This window comes from Polychytrium aggregatum (genome assembly GCF_025602895.1).
Source record: "Polychytrium aggregatum strain JEL109 chromosome Unknown BJ171scaffold_1, whole genome shotgun sequence".
In the NCBI taxonomy this organism is placed as follows: Eukaryota; Fungi; Chytridiomycota; class Chytridiomycetes; order Polychytriales; genus Polychytrium; species Polychytrium aggregatum.
This window is the reverse complement of record NW_026516203.1, coordinates 888,729-908,142: the sequence shown is the minus strand read 5'-3', so window position 1 is coordinate 908,142 and position 19,414 is coordinate 888,729. Positions and strand designations below refer to the sequence as shown.

The window sequence follows — 19,414 nt, the reverse complement described above, 5'->3', positions numbered from 1 at the left end:
TTTCACACACAGACGGCTTGTGGATCGGCCGATGTTGATCGACCTGGCTGAACGGCTTGGATCGGCACCCAAATCAACGATATTGCTCTTTGCCCTGCGTCTTCCTCCCTCATCTCCAGGTATGTCCTTCTTGCTCTGACCTGCAGTGACTGCATCTGCAGCGGTTTACTGGTCTCCGTCGTGCCCACTCACTCCATGCATCTCCCTCACACAGGGAAGCGATTTGACCCACTTGTGATGTGATCCGACTACACCGTGTTTGTCCGCATGAGACAATGTGTCCCATCGTTTCGTCAAGCACAACACTGTATTGATACAAGCTAACCACGATCTTACTGGCCAGATGGATGGGGACTCTAGCTGAGAGAGAATTCATCGTCTACCCAAAGCATTGAAAACAAGGAAACATTTACTGGACGGAGCCACTGCGATGAAAGAAGGCACAGGGCCGAAAACGATAGAGAATGACTTGGGGGATGGAGCTACGACACAAGGACAGCCCTCGGAGCGACACAACGAAACGAGGACGGGAGGAAAGGACGGTGCCAAAGGTATGGAGCCGCCTCTACTGCGCAAGAGTCGTGACGGCTGCAAGGCAGGGCAGGTTCATCCAAGATGGGACAAACTTGTCGATGGCCTCGATATGGCGCATGCTCGGCTTGTTGAATTCGGACACCTTCTCGAGATCGAGCAGCAGGACATCCGACTTTTCGTTCAAGCTGGCACGGGACGAGACGACCTTGAGAAGCTCGGGGGACAGCTGATGGATGGGTGGGCACGGGGCGGAGTACGGTGACGGGGAGGCAGATGGCAAGCAGTGGTCAGCTATGAGCATCAGCGTCTGCGCGGCGGCGAGACCGCCTGCCAATGCTGGATACGCGGTGTGCAAGCAACCCCTTACCGGCGAGTCAAAGTCGGCAGCATAGTAGAGCGAAAGCAGCTTCTTGATCTGGGTGGCATTCAGATCGGGGCAGTTCTCAAGAATGGCCTCGATGTCCTTGGCCGAGGACTTGTTGAGGGTCAGCAGCTTGGCAGCCTGCAGGATGTGCTGCAGATACTTGGCGGCTACGATGGGAATAACAGAGTGTCAGGAACCAGCTCCACCATGTGCTGAAATACAAGCATCAAAGGCGCTCGTCTGTGGGGCCAGAGAGCGTGCGCGAGGGCGATGAGACAACGAACCTTCGGGAATGTTCTGGCCCGTGCACCATTCCTCGAGACGAGAGATGTTGTACTGGATCTGGACGCCGCGCTTCCAAGTGCAAAAGTTACGGCGCATGAGCAGGTGGTTGAAGGCAGTGACGCCGATGACGCGGATAAGCTCCGAGAGGATTTGCTGGGTGATGCTGTCGCTGAGGTAGTAGCACTTCATTGTCTTGCTGAGCTTGCTCAGGAAGTTGAGCAGCTGCTCCGTTGTGAAGCCGCCGACCTTGGAGAACTTGCCCGAGCTACCCTGGAGGTTGCCGGACTGCTTGCAGACGTATCCCGGCAACGACTGGGTCTCGATGATGGCGGGGATGATGGTGTTGTCCAGGCGCTTGCGCAGCTCTTTGATCCAGCTCGAGTACACCTCCTTGACGATGTATTCGAGCTGCTTCTGGATGCTCTCGAGGCCGCGGACCAGGTCAAGCGAGAAGCCCTGGTTGCGCATGTCGGGGGTGTTGAGGATGCACAGAAGCTCATGGCAGTTGGAGAGCCAGAAGGCAGACACATAGTCGTCCTCGAAGCGCGTGGTGAGGCCCTGGATGGCTATGTGATCACGGCGGCGCAAGACCAGGCACATGCACGTGAAGATAGCGGACAGCAGACACGAGCCAAAAGGTGAGCTCGACGCATCGACAGACCAACAGCCACAGCCCGTCCCTGGCTGGACCGACAAAAGGCAACGGGCGTGTGTACTAGAGCGCCACACTGAACAAGCGATGCGATGTGCGTGCGTACCTTTGAGTGTGTTGCCCATCACGACTTGCAGACGCTGGGCAAGGCCAAAGTGCGCCAGCTGGGTAGCAACCAGACCGATGAGATGCGACGGGAAGAAAATCTCGCTGCGGGTGGCAACGGTCTGGGTGCTGGGCAGCGGGATGCGCAGGTTGGTCACGAGCGAGTCGAGGATTTCATCCTCCAAGGCCTTGTCCTCGAGGATACGGATGGAGCGCTGTGGTTGACGTATGTGCACACAGTGAGTGATGGAGAGAGAGAGAGAGAGAGAGAGAGAGAGAGAAAAGTATATTAATAGCCGAACATAGTATTTACACGCAGCCCACCGGACACACGAGCGATGCCGGTGGGGAGAGCAGGGGAGTGGCAGCAGCTTTTTTGGCTCGGAGCACAGAGCGAGCGAAAGCAAAGAACAGAGGGAGGAAAACACAAGGCTGGTGGCAGATGCGGCGGGTGTCTGGCGCGGCAAGGCGCCAGCACATCCATCTTTGCAACGATGCAGCGCAGACTCGGGGCCGACTCAGAACAAAATCGTCCCGGTCTGCAAGGTATCCCACAGATGATACAGTAAAATACACAACAAAGTAAAGACAGCAGTGACCAAAGAAGAGGACTGCACCTCGGTTTCAGGAGAATCGGCGACGATGGTTCGGGCGCTGGGCGCAGGCGTGCGGCGACGTTCGAGCGAGTCGGGGCTTTCGAGGTACGAGGACGGCGTGCGGAGGCGGGGCTGGGGCTGGGCCTCTCCAAGCCCGTCGTAGCTGCTGTAGGCCCAGCTGTCGCCATCATTGGAGACGAGCTGGCTGTCGGCGACACGGTCGCTTCGCCACTTGCCGGCAATCAGACGCGCCATCTGCTCGCGCAGAGAGCTGACTTCCTTGCGCAGGCCCATGACGACAGCGGGGTCCTCGCCCTTGGTGGTGGTCTTGAGCTCGTCGCGCAATTTTGTGAGCTCTTCCTTGTGCTTCTCGAGATCCAGCTCAAACTTGCGAATATCCTCGCTCTGTTTCTTGATGAGGGTCTGGTCCCGCTCGCGCTCACGGACGAGGGCCTCCTTGGCCTCGGTGACGGACTGGAGCTCTTTCTTGAGCTCGGTCGAGGTGTCGACGTATTCGGTCTTGACGGCTTTGTTGCTGAGGTCGGACTTTGAGAACTTTTCCTTCCAGAGGCCAACCTGGGTCTTGAGGTGGCTGATTTCCTCGGACATGAGCTTGTTGCCAAGCTCCTGTTCCTTGAGAGCCTGCGAGAGCTCCACGACCTTGCCTTCGAGGCGGTAGTTGATCTCCTTCAGCTTGCCAACCGACTTGGCCTCCTGCTTGAGCTGGCTGAACTCCTTGACCGGAGCCAGGCGACGGACGTACGACTGCAGCAACACGATCGCGGCCACCTCGTATTTGTAGGTCTTGCGAGCAGAGTAGCCGCGGAAGACCTTCTGGATGCGGACCGCGGCCGAGGTGATTCGCAAGAAGTGGAACTCCTTCTGGGCATTGACCAGGCGGAGGGCTGCACGGAAACAAAATGAGAGGTCAGCAGTGCAAGAAGCAGTCCAAAGCATACTGCCGCAGATAATGTATCACGGAGGAGCCAATGGATGCTGCGGCCCGACAGGCTGACGGTTCATGGCAGTCTCTCAGTAGCTCTCCGTGCCCTGCACCGCCCTCCGCAAGGCGTGCTGAACATGTACTTACCGCCCTGGATCACGGTGGCAGCGGTGCGGAGCTCGACATACTTGGACCGAGCGAGGTATTCGCGGATAGCAGCCTGTAGCTTGATGGCAGCCAGGTTCTCGCGGATGGCGACCATCTGCTGGCGAGCAGACCAAGCACGAAGGGCGGTCTGGACCTGGATGGCGGCCGCGCGGGTGCGGACGTAGCTGCGCTGATAGATGAACTTTTTGATGTTCTTCTGGATCAGCACCACGCAGTAGCGGATGCGCTCGGTACGGAGCTTCTCGAGGATGGCGATCTGGCCGGCGCGGAAAAAGATCTTGGTGAGACCCAGTTGATACTTGTCGAGATCGGTGATGCGATGGGTGACAATGATCTCGGTGAGCTGTCTGGAGTCGTTGTTCCACTGGTTCGAGGCTACCAGCGGGTAGTAGCGGTCGGCAAACTCCTGGAAGGTGTACTTGGACGGGTAGCCGGCGCAGGAGATGCGGATGGTCTCGAGAACACCGCAGGCACGGAGCTGCTGCAGGACCATCTGGGGCTCAAAGCCAAAGGGGGTCTTGGTTGAGTTGGGCTTGATGCAGCGAATGTAGTGGACCTGGGTCGATCGGATGGTCTCCATGAGCTGGACAAGGGAGGCCTTGAAGATCGAGCCCAGCGTGGGCTTCTTGAGGGCGCCGCCGCGGACAGGGCGGTTGGGAGTGGGCTCGGGCTCGGGGGTGGCCTCGATAGCGACAACCTCGCGCAGGAAGGCAAACTCGCTGCTGTTCAAGGTCGCCAGCTGCTCGTCAGCAACGGTGTCCTTGTTCTTCTCGATGAAGCCATCGATGTCGTAGGTGACATCGCAAGCGTAGTGCTTGATGGTGAAGGCCTTTTGGCCAAACTTGGGCTTCTCAAAGAACTTTTGCGTGGGGACGGCGAAGCGCTGGTAGAGCTTGGTGACCAAGGAGGCGTCGGCGCCGGAGGGCAGGCGCGACTCTTCGTCGAGAAGATCGAGGATACCGAGCTTGTTCTCGATCATGTCAATGCAGGGCTGGTTATCGTTGAAGTCGATGAACGACCAGTTGATCTTTTCCTGGACGTAGATCTCCTGCTCCAGGCGGAAGACGTGGGCGTTGAACTCTTGCTGAAGCTTCTCGTTGGCGTAGTTCTGGACGAATGGTGAAGTGGATGCCAGCGGGTGTCAGCGGATGAAGAAAGGGAGTACTGGAGCGAGCAGAAGTGCGAAGGTAACCGCCGACACTGTGTTCAGCGGCCCCTCGCCGCCCAACACCCAACACCCAACACCCAACAGTCAATACCGAACACCGGACTGGCGTTACTCAAGAGCCACTTACAATACAGAACTGCTCGAACGAATTCTTCTTGAAGTGCTCGAAACTAGCGGCCGGTAACAGGGTTGCGAGGGTTAGCACGGCATCGGACCACAGAGACAAGGCGGCATAATCTGCACATGTGCGTACCCATAGATATCGAGCACGCCGATAAAGGAGTTGTAGGCCTGGCCGTCCTTGGCGAGGTTTTTGTTGATCAGACGCACGATCCAGTCAAAGAGCATGCTGTAGACAAACTTGGCAACAGAGTCTCTAGCGACGGTGGCCTGGTACTGGTTCAGGCTCGAGACAATCTTCTCGGAGCGGGTGATGATCTGCTTCTTGACGATCCACTTTTTGAAAGTCGCCTTGTCGACGCCAAGAAGCTTTGAGGCCATGGCGAGGGCAGGGTCGTTGTCGTCAACGCTGGCTTCGTCGCGGAAGGTCTTGATCTCGATGTTGCCGATGTGCAGCAGAGCCGCGCAGATGCGGAAGATGTCCCACTGCTGCGAGACCGAGATGCCGATGATCGAGAGCGCCTTCTGGGTGTTGGCGAATTCAGCAACGTCATCAAACCCAGGGACGGTGCCGGTTCCACCTTGCTTGAGGTAGAAGAAGCTGTCCCAGCCGGTAAGGCCAAGCTCCTTCTTCTCGGCGGCAGGGGCGGCAGCGCAGAGCTGATAAAAGATGTGGTAGTTGCGCTCTGGTCGAGTTGAGCCGCACAGAGAGAGTCAGTGCCAGAGAACCCAGGCTGCAGATGTGTCCGACCGAAGCTGCCTTATGCGAACACAGATTTGCGACGTACCGGTGGCGGGCTGGAAGATCAGACGAGAGCGTTCGAGGAGGTAGGTTCGGATCTTGGCACCGACAATGTGCACGCCCTTCCGGGGCGAGGACTTGTCGTTGTTGGAGAAGAGAACCTCGATGTATTTACCAAAGCGAGAACTGTTGTCGTTACGCGTGGTTTTGGAGTTGCCGAAAGCCTGGGGTTATCGAGACGAGCAGTCAGTATCCGTGTGGCGCTCTTTGGTGAACGTAAAATGGTGGCGTGCAGTAGCAAACGCACAGCGGCTGGGCCCACTACAGCCACCAATATGTCAACATTTGTCAACCTGTTCCCTGACACCACGCTCGCAAGGGAGCCACACTGCAGAGGACGTCAGGCTTACTTCCAAGATCGGGTTGGTCGCCAAAACAGCCTCTTCGACCTCGCTGATGGTGGTGGCGACAGGGGCAGCTTCGTGCGAGTTGTAATTGCCGAGGTTGTCGACAGTGGCAAAGTACCGCATGATGTACTTGGCGCTCTGAGTCTTTCCGGCGCCAGATTCACCACTGACGATGATGGACTGGTTGCGGGCCTCCTTGATCAGTGTTCTGTATGCATCCTCGGCAACAGCATACTGACGTCCGATTCGCGATTCACGTGTGTGGAGGGGGGAGAGAAAGAGCAATGAGAACCGGCACACTAACAGCAGCAAAGGGCGAATGCGAGTCTGCAGTTGGGTTTGGACGAGGGAAACGGTGGATTGGGCCATTACCAGATGGGGCTCGAGCTCGCCACGGTCCTTGCCCGAGTACTCCCTCATGATGTCGGGGCTGTAGAGGGAGAGGCGCTGGAAGGGATTCATGGCAATCAAAACAATTCCCGAGTAGGTGTAGATCTGCTCCTGCAGGTATCGTGTCTTGATGCCATGGAGAACAGCGGCTCTGTCGCAAGATGGCGAGTGTCAGAACGAAGACAGTATCGCAGTGGAACCAGCCGGCTCAAGGGTGAGCAGTGTCTAGGCACAGCAATCCGAGCTGCTGCAGGGGCAGCCACGCATATGGCCAAGAGCTATGGCCAATAGCAGATGCCAACCGGAGGCACGGCCAAACGCAGCACACACCGGCCCCACAACTTACTCATGGAGATACGAGAGAGTAGCCAAATCATCTGTTCCTTCCTGTTGGAGGCCCGGCAATCGAGAAGGCTGTTGAGCAGCGGAGCCATCGGGCCGTGGCAATCAGGTTGCAGCCACAAGCAGCAGAGGGCAAGCTCACCAGCATGGGAGGGTTCTTGAGAGGCGGGAGATCAGCAAAGTTGCTGGCCTGGAGCTTGGCAAGGCTCCAGTCCAAATTGATGTTCTGCGGGAGAAGAAGCGATGCACCAAGGGCACGGCAGACAGCGGGGTGGATGAGCAATTGGAGAGTAGAGTATACTGAGAGTCGCCATCCTGGCGATTGCAGCTGCCATATCTCGCTGGTTGTCGACACTCGATTACGATTGACTGTCTCGGTCTCGGCCGGACCGGGTTGAGATGCAGGGATGCACTATGTTGTGCCGACTCACTTTGTTGCGCTGGTCGACATTGAAGGTGAGTCGGAGCTGGTCGCCCTCGATGGACTTGGAAGTGACCGTGGCTACAATCCAGCCCTCGGCCTCATCGGGAAAGTAGGCTTTGGTACCCTGTATACAGAGATTCGCAGCAAGGGAGTGAGCATGGCGCGAGCCCTCAGCAGACCAGGGCCACAGACGACCCAGCCCGACATGGCAGACGGAGACGGGGGGGGTCAAACGGGATGGTTGCAGGACAGGAGAAAGGCGACGGCCTCGCGAGGCCGCACGTTGGCCAGGCCCCTGGTGCGGGGAAAACGGCCCGCCGACGGACGTACCTTGGTGTACTCCTTGAGCGCCTTCTCCACCAACGATGCATCCGTCATCTTGGGGTCTGGTCTGCTTGCTGGTGGGTGGGAGATGGGAAGAGCAGACAGAAGGCAGCGAGCGAGACCCGGCGAAAAAGCGGGTGGCTCGTCAACAAAAGCGCTGGGGCGACAGCAGCGAGGGCGAGATGGCGGCGAGAGAGACCGGTCTGGCGCTCGCTGGTGCTGCGAGCAAGGGGCAGACCACACAGTCTGTGTGTGCAGCGAGAAGCGCCTGGCGGCCTCGGTGCTCGGGCGAGATGCATCCTCGTCCTCGCCGGGGCTCTCGCTGTTCCCGAGGCCATGAGACCATACGCGCACCGGGCCACGCGTGGGCGCATCCCTTTTCGGGCCAAGGCAAGGGCGCCGCTGGCCAGTCGCCAGCGAGCTGGTTGTCCAAACCACACACACAGCAGCCTGGGCGCCACAGCCTGGCACACACGTGATAAGCCGGGAGCGATCGGTGGCGTCGGGCGGCCTGGTCGGAGCAGGACTGGGAAGTGTGTCTGATGTCGAAGGGATACTCACACAGGCTGGCAACATGTCCGTGCAAGTGAACATGAGGATGTAAATGTATATGTGTATTGTATACCAAGCACAATCGAGGAAGTGAGGCAGTCGGAGCTATTTTTCACATTATGGTTACGCGGGAGAGAAGGCTGCAAGTTGGGATACCGCGAACAGGCAAGAGTGAGGAGCAGCCCAAGGCTTGGCTGTCCACCACCCACATCATGAACGTGTGCCTGATCGGTGTCTAGGAAGCAGCCGCGGTAGAAGCGAATGGAGGAGACGCTGCAGATAAATATGGTGGCGGTGGTGGGAGGCGGATGGCGAGCAAAATGAAGCAAAACGGGTGCGATCGCTCGAGACCGCCATTCTGTTGGCGGTGTCAAAATCGTGGTAGCAATATGGTGGGAGTAATAATAATGACACGGGGTCGCGGTAAACAGCGCTTCCAACAGATGAAATATCAAAACAGTGTGAAGGGAGAGGCGCGGAAAGCAAGTATATCACCGCGAGGAAGGAAATGGAAAGAAATCAGTGCTCGAGTTATTAAATCTATCGGGGAGAAAAGGGGAGAAAATCTTTGCCGTCTTGGTTGAGCCAATGTGGAACCGCCGCCGGTCAACGGAGCTGAGAAGCTCTCGGGTACATGGCGGAACCGAGGAGTGTAGCTGTCTAGCAGGAAGGATGGGACCCGGGGTGCAGGCTTAATTATGTACAGAATCAGATAGAGTAGCGCATGGTGTCGATCGACGAAGAGTCAAAGTTCATGAGTCCCTGGAACTGGCTCAGCTCGACAGACCCAACTTCACGCTGGCTGTTGGCTTGCTGTCGCGCTCGCTCTTGATACAGTTTGTTGTGTATGCGCTTGCCGTGTGGAGTACTGCGGATGGACATCAGGCACGGCTTGATGCATTCGACAAGCTATATTCAAGCGCCAAGAGGTCAGCGGGGACAGAGCAATCCGTCAGTCGTCCGAACAAATCGTATCGCTCGGCTGGTATGGGTTATGCGGTCGCCCAGACACTCGTTCAAGCAACATCGACCCTCGAGCACCGACACCACGTACCTGCGCTCGCTGAGTGGGGTTGGCATAGTCCAGCGCTGTTTGAACCACATAGTTGCCAAAGGAGTCCCTCAGCAGCTTCTCCAGCCGCTCCTTGTTCAGCAACTCGTCGATCAGCGCCTTTCTCGTGCGAGGTTCGGCCACAGAGATGCACTGGCAAGAGTATCAGCGTCAGCATCGGCATCGACATCAGCGTCGTGCAGAAGGTTACTCGGCCTGCTACTGCTGTCGTCCGACGGCCAATACCACAGCCAGCCAACCCACGAACCTTTTCCATCACGTTTGAGCTGAACTTTTGCACCGAGAGCAAGCAAATGTGCCCAATGAATCGGCGAATCAACGGATCGGCAAATCGCTGCTCGCCGAGATCCAAGACGTATTGGATCACATAATTTCCGAACGGGTCCTGGAATGAAGGCACGGGCACACCGGCAGTCAGTGAGTAGCTACATCTTGAAAAGCTCCACCCCCCCCCTCAATTTTCCCGCAGCCTATCCGAGACCGAACGTCAATTCAAATGAGGCCCTCCGCCGCCGATCATCTGCCCGAGATCCGCCTCGGGCCGGCCAATGCTACATAGTTCCAGTCCTCACCTGAACCAAGGTCAGTGCCTCGGACGTCACGGCACGGGAGAGTTGTTTCTGTTGGCGAAAAGAGCATCGCGGTCATGCTGGATCCAACAGATACGAGAAACTGGCCGCGCACTGAGAGCCCCGCCTTACCCTCTGTTCGTCAGTCGCATAGTCAATGCAGCGCTGGAACACACAGCAGCCATGTCGGTGCGTAGCGATCTCGACGCAGTTTTTGGTGACAGCGTTGTAAATGAACTACATCGGAATCCAATGTCAATATCGAATCCGTCTCCATTACCACGACGCAGATGCTGTGTCTCCACAATCTACCTGGTTGTGCTCCGGTGATAGGCGGTTGAGGCACTTTTGAATGACGTGATTCCCGTTCAGGTCCTGGATTGGCAGATTGTGAGTGCAGACATTGATGTTGGTGCAATACGAAAAGCTGAAATTTATGCGAGGCTGAACCACGGATGCAGGGACACACAGCTTGACCAACTCGCTCAAGCGCACTCCCGCGCGAACATCATCGCTGCCCACCTTAACCAGCGTGACAACGTTCATATTGAGTGCCATGACAATAAGTCGGATCTGACGGGAAGAGGCAGATTAATGGGATATTGAAATCATGTGATGCAATCGTGGCTCTGGCTCTGGCTCTGGCTCTGGCTCTGGCTCTGGCTCTGGCTCTGGCTCTGGCTCTGGCTCTGGCTCTGGCTCTGGCTCTGGCTCTGGCTCTGGCTCTGGCTCTGGGAGAGGCAGCCTCGTCCAGGAACCCGAGTTCTCTGCTCTCACCTGATGTGGGTTGGTGCATGATTCGATCATTTTTTGCACAGCCCTGGTGCCATGCATGTTGAGCGAGATGGATATAAGCTCAGGCGAGACGGATTTGACAAAGATGTTTCTATGTTCTTCGTTGCAGTGCTCCAAGAGACGCTGGCACAGATAGTTTCCAAAGGGGTCTGTGGCAGACAGAGATCAGAACTCGACACCCCACCGCCTTCTTTTGAGGTTGTGAAGGCCGCCATTTGCAAGTCCCTTTGATTGAGAATCATGTAGAGCATTGGTTTGTACCTGTCATGAGCTCGACAATATGGGGAATGACCTCGTGGAAAACAATGTTGAGGTACTGCTCGCTGTTTTCCTCGAGCTTCTTTTGGAGGAATCTGCAGCCATATTGGTCCTTGCACAGTGAGTAGATGTTTCCGATGTAGTCTTCCAAGTTGACGCCGAAAAATCGGTTGGCTGGGAGCGTGAGCAGACAAGCGAGTCAGTAAACAGACCATAGCTATGCGAGATGGCGCCGGTTGGCTTGACGCGCAAGGGCTCCCATCCAGCAATACCACCATCTGCTGGGTTGTCCTCATGTATTATCGATCGACCATTGCCTCGTGGGATCACATACCGTCCTCGGGGTGGTACTTTTTATGAGGCCTTGTCGGTGGGGGTTTGGACACCCCAGGTGCCTCGGGAATGTGATGCTGAGTCACGGGCTTGAATTGGGCCGGGTGGAAGATGGGGGCGGTTGCGATGCCATAATATCGCGGAAAGGTATGGCCCATGTTGAGGCCGAGACCGAGGTTCGAGGGGTGATCGATGTGCGGCGGTGGTGGAGGAGCAGGATAATCGCTAAAGAACGACGTGCCCGGCATCGGATTGCCTCTGGCGTTGCCGCTGGTGGCCGGGACATGAAGGTACTGGCAGCGATCGCCGCTCTTGCAGTAGCCCTGCTGAAAGAACTTGCACACGCTGGGCTTGATGGCATACTCGGGAGGCACAAATGATGGCGGCGGCGGCGGCGGTGGTGGTGGCTGAATGCATGGCTGAATGCACGGCTGATGCCCCACCATACTCTCGATGCCGTAGGGAGTATGCATCCCAGGAGATATGTGCATCGCCAGCATCGACTCGGAGCGTTTTAGCTCGTCGATATAGGGTCGGTCCGCCAGGATCGGGCGATTGTGGTACGGAGGGGCACCCACTGAGATACCCGGATGCAAGCCGACCAGTGGAGCCGGCGACGGAGCTAAAATCGGCAAATAAGGCCATACAAAGTGATAAAGCAATGCAGGCATGGTCAAATGGCAGTGAGCAGTGAGCAGTGAGCAGTGAGCGAGGCGTACCGTCCTTCCATCCCGAGTCTCCAACACGCACTATCAGACGAGTGTTGGAGGACACATACCAGTGTGGTCAAAGTCGATCTCTGGTCTCCAGGCGGCACTCGGATGGAGCTGCGACTTTTTGGGTAAGCCCGCCTGTGGCTCTCCTTCCAGGATATCCAACGGCTGCGAGCAGTGGGTCGATGAGTAAGGGCGACTGGTCCATCAAGGCAAACAAAGTCTGCAGCACAAGCTGTCGATAGGGAGCCCCATATACCTTCATCTTCATGAACGGAAAGAGCGGATCTTTGAGGCACACGTTCAGATGAATCAAATCGAGTGCAGCCGGAGCAGGATGCACACAGATAGATACAGATAGATACAGATCAATACAGATGAGAAGCAGAGGCGTGATATCGCGCAGCAAACTAGCGGCAACCAGACAGTCTACAGCGACACGGACGCTACGACGCGATGCTGTGCCGCGTGAAACCCAGCAGGACAAAGCCGACGCGTGCAGAAACTCATCATGTGTCCTGTCACGGATCTCAGGGGCTCAGGGGCTCAGGGGCAGCGTCGTGCTGCAGTAGCCCACCTGCGATGGTGCCGGGAATATGCAGCATGTCGTCGCGTATTTTGTCACGGTACTGCTCGCTAATGAGCGATGTGGAGCTTGACGGGCCAGAGTAGACCAGATGGCGGTCGTCTGACGGTACCATTCTGCCTCGGGATCAAGAGGATCGCAGTCAGAGGCGAGGCGGAGAATGCAGATCGAGTCAGCGCGTCGGATCATGGAAAAAAAAAGGCATGCAAAGACAGCTCAAACGATTCGAGCGAGCTGTCGCAATCAAGTCTTGCGATGTAGGCGCCCCGATGAGTGGCCCGATGAGGGAGGGGGAGTTGTCCGAGGCCGCAAGTTCAGTGAAGCGGAGAAACAGAATGGATACGTTACGGTGAGTCGCTGTAGTCGCCATCCAGCTTGAGCGTCTCAAAGGCCGACCAGAGCGAGCACATGTCGTTCTGGTTCAAGGCGCCGTGGTTGCTCAGGATCGAGCGCGACGGGGCGCTGGTGGCCTGGGACGAAAGGAACGCGGGCGAGGGCATGGTGGGCTGCGGCTGGAGATGCCGCGGGAGCTGATCTGAGGGATCGCCAATCATTCCTCCTGCAGGCTTGACTCCGTTCGACAGGAGCAAAAAGGTCGGGTTGGGATGGTGCGCCATCGGCAGGAGGAGGCTCGGGTCGGGAGGAAGCGAGTTTTTTGAAAGCTCCTCGTGGCTCCTGATATCGAGAGGAAAGAAGGCTGATGTGGCCTCGCGAAAGGTCGACATGGCAAAGGTGATCGCCGCGCTGGAACGGTGGCGAGAGCGAGGGATCGGGTTGAACACGACGCCAGAAGGATGATAGGAGGCCGAGGGAGTAAGATTCCGACCGTCGATGAATCCGAGGCGAGCCGCGGGCGATGGAGGGAGATGCCCAAGGGCCAGGGCGAGCGGGAAACACGCCGAAAGGCCGCGGGATGCGAGGCAGTGCGCGAGGACTGGCGAGAGCCCGGGCAGGAGCGAGGCGGCGCTGCTGGCCGGGAACTTGAGCGGCAACAGCAGAAGCGGCAGGGAAGGAGACAGAGAATACAGCGGATTGCAGCAGAGAGCTCTGCCGAACGACAGCAGATGGATATCGAGCGGCGGCGTTGCAAAGACAGCCGCCACGACTTGGGTCCAGACGAAGGAGAAGATGGGCAAGGCAAACCGATCGGCGGACACAGCTGCCATGATCGACTGCTGGAATCGCGTAATCCAAGGCAGCAGCATTATACAGCGAGCTTTTTTCGAAACGGGACACCTTCACACACGGACGACTTGTGTGGGTTGTGTGGGTTGTGTGAATCAGACGACTTTGATCGGCATTCAAAGCCTATATCATCCCCTCGCCGGGGTCTTGAAGCGATATTGCTCTTTGCCCTGGTTTCTTCCTCCCTCATTCGGGATCTGTCTTTGCTCTGACCTGCAGTGATTGCATCTGCAGTGGCTCGCTGGTCCCCATCGTGCCCACTCACTCTATGCATCTCCCTCACACAGGGAAGCGATTTGACCCACTTGTGATATGATCTGACTATGCAGCGTTTGTCCGAGTGAGACGATGTATTCCATTTTTCTTCAACACGGTGCAATCTTTTCTCGGCCGCGCTCTCAGCTGCCGCCATTGCAGCGCCGCCATGGTGATGCTTCCAACGCAGTACTTCCGCCGTGATGTTGTCCTTGGCCTGGATGTGCTCGATGTCCACTGTTCTCACGCCCCATCCTCACATCCTTTCCACGAAGACCTCCCTCAGCCTTGCATTCTCGATCCAGGCCCAGAGCCATAGCCAGGTCCAGCCCCAGAGCGAGAGCAGGTGGAGGGCGGATTCTGTCTGTGAGAATGAGTGCATCCCGGCGCGCCTCCCGCCACCGCAAGCGGAGTTGGGTCTGTGCAGCGCCACGTGCCGCTGCGACACAGAACCACTGCGCACGTGTGAGCCATGGCGTGGCTGGCCTCGCTGTGGCTGCTGGGCGCCAGGGATTTCTTGACCTGCCGGAACTCGCAGAATCTCCACCTCACCGCCCATCCGATCGCCAGACCATAACATAGTCAAGATGGTAAGGAGCCGCTGCATGCGTCTCGGGCAGGGGATCATCTCGCTCAGAATGGCGCGCATCGGTACACTGAGCCATCGCTCTTCATTCCTGCCGATCAGGCCGCCACCACCAATCCTACGATTCCCGGAAGCCAGGAAGTCAAAGATCTCACCCGGATCGAGCGCATAGGTACGATCATGGCATCACCAAGTCGGTCCTTTACCCGACCCGCCGCGACGGAAATCCCGTTACTCCGTACCACAAAATCATTGTCCGATCGGTGCGGTTCCCCCGCGGACATGCCGTCCTGAGTCGAGCTATATGTGTTGATAGGCAGCTTGGCCTGCCATGCCGTCGGTTCTCTCTATGAGGGAACTTTGCTTTTGCTCATCCAGCTCATCTTTACCACGCGCTACGACTCGATCCTCTCCACGGAAACACAGGCGCTCACTCGCACATCCGTGGCCTGGGTCTTGACGATGCGCTCGAGCCCAGAACGACATCCCAGGGCATGGTCGGCCAGCTGCAGGCGCGCAAAGGCGCCGGCATCATCCTGGAGATGATCAAGGAGGGCAAAATCGCCGGCCGTGCCATTCTCATGGCCGGCCCGCCCGGAACCGGAAAGACGGCCATCGCCATGGGTCAGTGGCTGCACACTTTCGGTCGCTGAGAGGAGGGAGGCAGCCGTCGAGATGGCGGGTCGGATATCAGGCGCTCCAGCGACCGCTCTAACACATGAATGGCCTGGGTGGATGGCTGGGTCTGATCTGTAGGAATGGCTCAGGCTCTCGGCACCGATGTGCCCTTCACGATGATTGCGGCCTCAGAAGTGTTCTCGCTCGAGATGTCAAAGACCGAAGCACTCACACAGGCCTTCCGCCGATCGATTGGCGTCCGGATCAAGGAGGAAACCGAACTGATCGAAGGCGAGATTGTCGAAATCCAGGTCGATCGATCGGCCACTGGTGCGGTATGTATGCTGGGAGCTCGTGGGCACCAAGCCAGGACATGGCTTGCACAGCGTGTTCTGTCGGCATCTCGATCGGCGACCAGCCAGTCAGTCGGTGTGCGAGTCGCACGGATCGGATTGGCGAGAGACAGCCTGGATGCACCCGAAACGGACTCGCTCTGTGCATGCCGAAGGGAATGCAACTGCCACGCCGAGACTCTGTGATGGAAACTGAGCCCACCAACGGCATCCCACCGAACAGGGCGCCAAGTCAGGCAAGCTGACTCTGAAGACCACCGAGATGGAGACGGTCTACGACCTGGGCCAAAAGATGATCGAGTCTCTCAACAAAGAGAAGGCTACTGCTGGGTGGGTAGGCGGTGGCGACTCATCGGCGCTGTTCGGGCGTGTGCGATGTGCAGGTGCATGATTACGACCAGCGTCATCCAATCGGCCAGCATCAGCTAATGATTCGACATGTTCGGCACACCTCTGTTCACGGTTTGATTATCTGTGCTGAATCCAACCAGCGATGTTATCACCATCGATAAGGCCACCGGCAAGATCACCAAGCTCGGCCGATCCTTCACGCGCTCCCGCGATTATGACGCTTCTGGCCCTGAGGTTGGTTGAGGCGATCGAGCCACCAAGCATTTAGTCTTGTGTGGCTGTAGGCTCTGACCCACGGGCGAATGGATTGCCTCCTCTCCCACCCTCCATGCTCCAGACCCGCTTCGTACAATGCCCCGAGGGCGAGTTGCAAAAACGCAAGGAGGTCGTCCATACCGTGACTCTTCACGAAATCGATGTCATCAACAGCCGATCACAGGGATTTTTGGCGCTCTTCTCCGGTATGTCGAGCGAGTCGAGTAATGTACCTTCGACTACCCTGCGACTTTGTTCGGCTCTAGTTGCCTGCCGCCCAAAGTGGTGTGTAGCACATACATGCTCAATTTGCAGCGCAATCGAATCTCGTGTTTGCAGGTGATACCGGCGAAATCAAGCCCGAGGTGCGCGATCAAATCAACGCCAAGGTCGCCGAGTGGCGCGAAGAGGGCAAGGCCGAGATTGTGCCTGGTGTAGGTGTACAACGCATGTTCAGTTGCTCATATCTGCCGGGCCGCCCAAGAAACAGTCTGGAGGCTGCAATAGGATCATGCCGTCCTTGCTCGTAGTGCTCCATGTAGCGCTCCATCGCCCTGACATCTGACTTGCCTGATGCAGGTGCTCTTCATCGACGAGGTCCATATGCTCGATATCGAGTGTTTCTCGTTCCTCAACCGCGCACTCGAGGACGACATGGCCCCCGTGGTTATCATGGCCTCGAACCGTGGCTACACTCGCATCCGTGGCACAGACTATCGATCACCCCACGGCATCCCAATCGATCTTCTCGACCGAGCGCTGATCATCAGCACGGGCTCGTACTCCGAGAAGGAGGTTCGGCAGATCATCGGCATTCGATGCGAGGAGGAGGATGTCGACATGACCGATGATGCCAAGGACGTTTTGACAAAGATTGGCCTCGAAACGTCCCTACGCTATGCCATCCACCTTATCACGGCGTCGTCGCTGGTTGCTCGCAAGAGAAAGGTGATTTGACCCCCGTTCCCTGTTTAGACGAGGATTCCCTTCTTTGTGCCTCTGATTATTGCTGAACTGCCTCAACGCATCGCTGGGCTGATTCACGGCATTGTCCATTGATGTATCGAGTCTGGATCGGTCTCGGACCCCGAGGATTGTTGGCTGCCACTGACCACTTTATTGAATCTATCATAACCCGACACAGGCCACCGAAGTCGATGTCGAGGATATCAAGCGAGTGTACTCGCTCTTCTTGGATGAAAAGCGCTCTGTTCAATGTAAGGACCGCACAGCGCGAGCACCTTGTGTCAGTCCGCTCGTTCGTCCCCATCTGCGCATCTGCGCATCTGCAGTCCAAGAGGTATTGGTAAACAGTCGGCGACACGTTATTCACATCTGCCGGATACCTCTGTTGTCTCATCCAGATCTCAAGGAGTTCCAAGAGCAGTTCATGTTCAACAGCGTCGAAAACAAGATGGATGTCGATGTCTGAGCAATGGCCATCCAAGAACTAGCTGCGCGTACATGTCCGACACTCGACCTTCGACACTCGGCCGTCAGCTTGGCTACTCCATACATGCACATATTTATTGGCTTTTGTATTTGGGAGGCGCAATAGCAGCAAATACAGTCCTTCCAAGAGCAGTTGACGATCAGATATCCAGGAGTAGAAAGGGATATCTGGGGGTCGTTGGTGTTGGTGTTGGTGTTGGTGTTGGTGTTGGTGTTGGTGTTGGTGTTGGTGTTGGTGTTGGTGTTGGTGTTGGTGTTGGTGTTGGTGTTGGTGTTGGTGTTGGTGTTGGTGTTGGTATTGGTGTTGGTGTTGGTGTTGGTGTTGGTGTTAGTATGTCTCGTGCGCACTATGCCTTTCGGATCTCATTCTGTTTATTCAGGAGCAAAGTGTCTACTTCTTTTGAGGCGGCGTCAAACTCGGCCTGGATCTGGAATGAAATGCAGCCGCAAACCAGACAAACGTGGATTCAGGAACTCTGTCCGGCGGCGTTGTCTCGCATATGCAAATACCACACAGGCCAAGGAGCGATAATATGGCAGGATAGGGAGGATAGTGGCGCATCAACTCTTTCCCTATTCGTTCCCTCTCTCTCCCTCAACGCGACAAGAAAAGCATGCCGAACCTGTTTATCCATCGACTTTTGGAGATCCTCGGAGCTGTCCTCCATGCCCCTCTTCATATCCGATCGGGCATCGGCTCGGGCGGACCGCAGCGACTTCTTGGTCTTTTCAGCCATGTCGTTCAGGGACTTGATGAGATTATCCTTGGTTTCTTTGCTTGCTCTGTTACCGATCCGAGCCGACGGCAAACAGAGCGACGATGAGTACGGGCGAAAGGGAGATAGACGGCGAGCACATCTCCGCAACAAAGTGCTGCAGCAGATGCTGGCGCCGACACCGAAACTTTGCCACTCGACAGCGTTTCCACGAGCTTTCCCTCCAGTGAAACAAATGCGCCTTTCCTTCGTGGGAGAAAAGGAGCACTCACTTTGGAATAGGGACCCGGATGACGTTGTTCTCATCCCTCTGGGGATTCAGACCCAGGTTGGCTTCTTGCAGCGCCTTGACGACTTGCGTGACAAACTCAGCGTCATTGACGTTGACGAGGAGGGTCTGCGGGTCCTTGATGGTCACTTGAGCGACGGATGTGAGCGGGGCGTTTTGGTTGCCATGTTTGACGACGACTTTCTCGAGAATCGCTGAGGTTGCCGAAACAATGGCAGTGCAATCTTTAGTTGGGCAAGCTTGCCTCAGACCAAACCTTCGGCAGTGTCTCATCTTTGTCCACTCGTGCGTCTCGGACCCCATGAGACACGATCTGGTCCGAATGCATCTCCCAAGCTCAGGCGCGATAGCGCATGGACATCAGGAATAACCTACCTGGGTTTGCGCGGCCCATGCGAATCTCGCCCAGGTCGGCCTTGAACTTGCCCAGGACCCGCTGTAGCTGGCTCTTGCACTTTTGAATGTCGTAGAGGGCCTCGGATGATGCGGGCGACGTCTCGGCAAATCGACCCTTCTTGCCCTTGGGGCGATCGTGCTCCTCGTCGGCAAAATCGGCATCGTCGCCGTCATCTTCGACTTTCTTGCCACCCTTGCCGCCCTTGCCCTTGCCGCCCTTTGGCTGCTTCTTGCTAGCGTATCCGCGAATCTGCGAAGCGATGCACAGGGAGCGCGGGACTGCGGTTGCGATTGCGGCTGGATGGATCATCGATTGATGCAAACTGGCGCACGGGACGGCCGAGCAGGATCGGATGGCCAAAGCCAGCGGCTTAACTGCAGAGGCCCTCAGGGAGCGCAAAAGAGAGCGGGACGCGGTGCGGACGGGATTCATGGCGGGTGCGTCCAGCGCCAAATGTACGAGCGAGTGGGAGGAAGAGCGAGAGAGTGAGAGTGTGATGGTGGTTGTTTTGGTGT

The 19,414-nt window shown here is 56.9% G+C and overlaps 4 protein-coding genes across 4 annotated transcripts; 1 reads left to right on the top strand and 3 right to left on the bottom strand.

Annotated features, from left to right (window-relative positions):
* Nucleotides 1–220: 220 nt before the first annotated feature.
* On the bottom strand, nucleotides 221–7,667 carry BJ171DRAFT_484944 (P-loop containing nucleoside triphosphate hydrolase protein). Its single transcript, XM_053109066.1, has 15 exons — nucleotides 7,571–7,667; nucleotides 7,248–7,364; nucleotides 6,959–7,042; nucleotides 6,821–6,861; nucleotides 6,457–6,625; nucleotides 6,088–6,318; nucleotides 5,724–5,901; nucleotides 5,069–5,621; nucleotides 4,943–4,985; nucleotides 3,627–4,755; nucleotides 2,558–3,441; nucleotides 1,942–2,155; nucleotides 1,183–1,749; nucleotides 902–1,065; nucleotides 221–760 (listed from the first exon to the last, which is right to left on the bottom strand). Exons 1-15 carry the CDS (start codon nucleotides 7,616–7,618, stop codon nucleotides 566–568), a joined length of 4,617 nt encoding a protein of 1,538 aa, XP_052971848.1. The 5' UTR covers nucleotides 7,619–7,667; the 3' UTR covers nucleotides 221–565.
* A 1,095-nt stretch (nucleotides 7,668–8,762) lies between these two features.
* Nucleotides 8,763–11,406, bottom strand: BJ171DRAFT_7216 (armadillo-type protein). Its single transcript, XM_053115847.1, has 10 exons — nucleotides 11,145–11,406; nucleotides 10,814–10,984; nucleotides 10,535–10,701; nucleotides 10,280–10,330; nucleotides 10,070–10,132; nucleotides 9,890–9,994; nucleotides 9,761–9,808; nucleotides 9,436–9,573; nucleotides 9,171–9,320; nucleotides 8,763–9,025 (listed from the first exon to the last, which is right to left on the bottom strand). The coding sequence occupies exons 1-10, from the start codon at nucleotides 11,389–11,391 to the stop codon at nucleotides 8,825–8,827; spliced, it is 1,341 nt and encodes a 446-aa protein (XP_052971847.1). The 5' UTR covers nucleotides 11,392–11,406; the 3' UTR covers nucleotides 8,763–8,824.
* A 3,023-nt stretch (nucleotides 11,407–14,429) lies between these two features.
* Nucleotides 14,430–17,652, top strand: BJ171DRAFT_436933 (RuvB-like 2). The gene is made up of 11 exons (XM_053107964.1): nucleotides 14,430–14,472; nucleotides 14,571–14,640; nucleotides 14,895–15,092; nucleotides 15,225–15,421; nucleotides 15,663–15,769; nucleotides 15,931–16,024; nucleotides 16,128–16,251; nucleotides 16,385–16,479; nucleotides 16,625–16,993; nucleotides 17,190–17,262; nucleotides 17,410–17,652. Exons 1-11 carry the CDS (start codon nucleotides 14,470–14,472, stop codon nucleotides 17,475–17,477), a joined length of 1,398 nt encoding a protein of 465 aa, XP_052971846.1. The 5' UTR covers nucleotides 14,430–14,469; the 3' UTR covers nucleotides 17,478–17,652.
* Nucleotides 17,653–17,803: 151 nt separating this feature from the next.
* BJ171DRAFT_594781 (ribosome recycling factor-domain-containing protein) lies at nucleotides 17,804–19,382 on the bottom strand. The gene is made up of 4 exons (XM_053114546.1): nucleotides 18,878–19,382; nucleotides 18,486–18,696; nucleotides 18,121–18,280; nucleotides 17,804–17,925 (listed from the first exon to the last, which is right to left on the bottom strand). The coding sequence occupies exons 1-4, from the start codon at nucleotides 19,329–19,331 to the stop codon at nucleotides 17,845–17,847; spliced, it is 906 nt and encodes a 301-aa protein (XP_052971845.1). The 5' UTR covers nucleotides 19,332–19,382; the 3' UTR covers nucleotides 17,804–17,844.
* Nucleotides 19,383–19,414: the final 32 nt, after the last annotated feature.

Bases quoted from the DNA above. Each gene is read 5' to 3' on its own strand.
- BJ171DRAFT_484944 (XM_053109066.1), bottom strand. From the start codon at position 7,618: ATGACGGATGCATCGTTGGTGGAGAAGGCGCTCAAGGAGTACACCAAG. The intron at 7,043-7,247 runs GTGAGTCGGCAC...CTTCTCCCGCAG, and splicing joins ATGTCGACCAGCGCAACAAA to AACATCAATTTGGACTGGAG. The intron at 761-901 runs GTAAGGGGTTGC...CCCATCCATCAG, and splicing joins CTGCCGACTTTGACTCGCCG to CTGTCCCCCGAGCTTCTCAA.
- BJ171DRAFT_7216 (XM_053115847.1), bottom strand. From the start codon at position 11,391: ATGCCGGGCACGTCGTTCTTTAGCGATTATCCTGCTCCTCCACCACCG. The intron at 9,809-9,889 runs GTAAGGCGGGGC...TTTCGCCAACAG, and splicing joins ATGCGACTGACGAACAGAGG to AAACAACTCTCCCGTGCCGT. The intron at 9,321-9,435 runs GTTCGTGGGTTG...TACTCTTGCCAG, and splicing joins GCTCAAACGTGATGGAAAAG to TGCATCTCTGTGGCCGAACC.
- BJ171DRAFT_594781 (XM_053114546.1), bottom strand. From the start codon at position 19,331: ATGAATCCCGTCCGCACCGCGTCCCGCTCTCTTTTGCGCTCCCTGAGG. The intron at 18,281-18,485 runs GTGAGTGCTCCT...GATCGGTAACAG, and splicing joins ATCCGGGTCCCTATTCCAAA to AGCAAGCAAAGAAACCAAGG. The intron at 17,926-18,120 runs GTTCGGCATGCT...ATTTCATTCCAG, and splicing joins AAAAGTCGATGGATAAACAG to ATCCAGGCCGAGTTTGACGC.
- BJ171DRAFT_436933 (XM_053107964.1), top strand. The intron at 15,422-15,662 runs GTATGTATGCTG...CCCACCGAACAG, and splicing joins ATCGATCGGCCACTGGTGCG to GGCGCCAAGTCAGGCAAGCT. The intron at 16,025-16,127 runs GTTGGTTGAGGC...TCCATGCTCCAG, and splicing joins ATGACGCTTCTGGCCCTGAG to ACCCGCTTCGTACAATGCCC.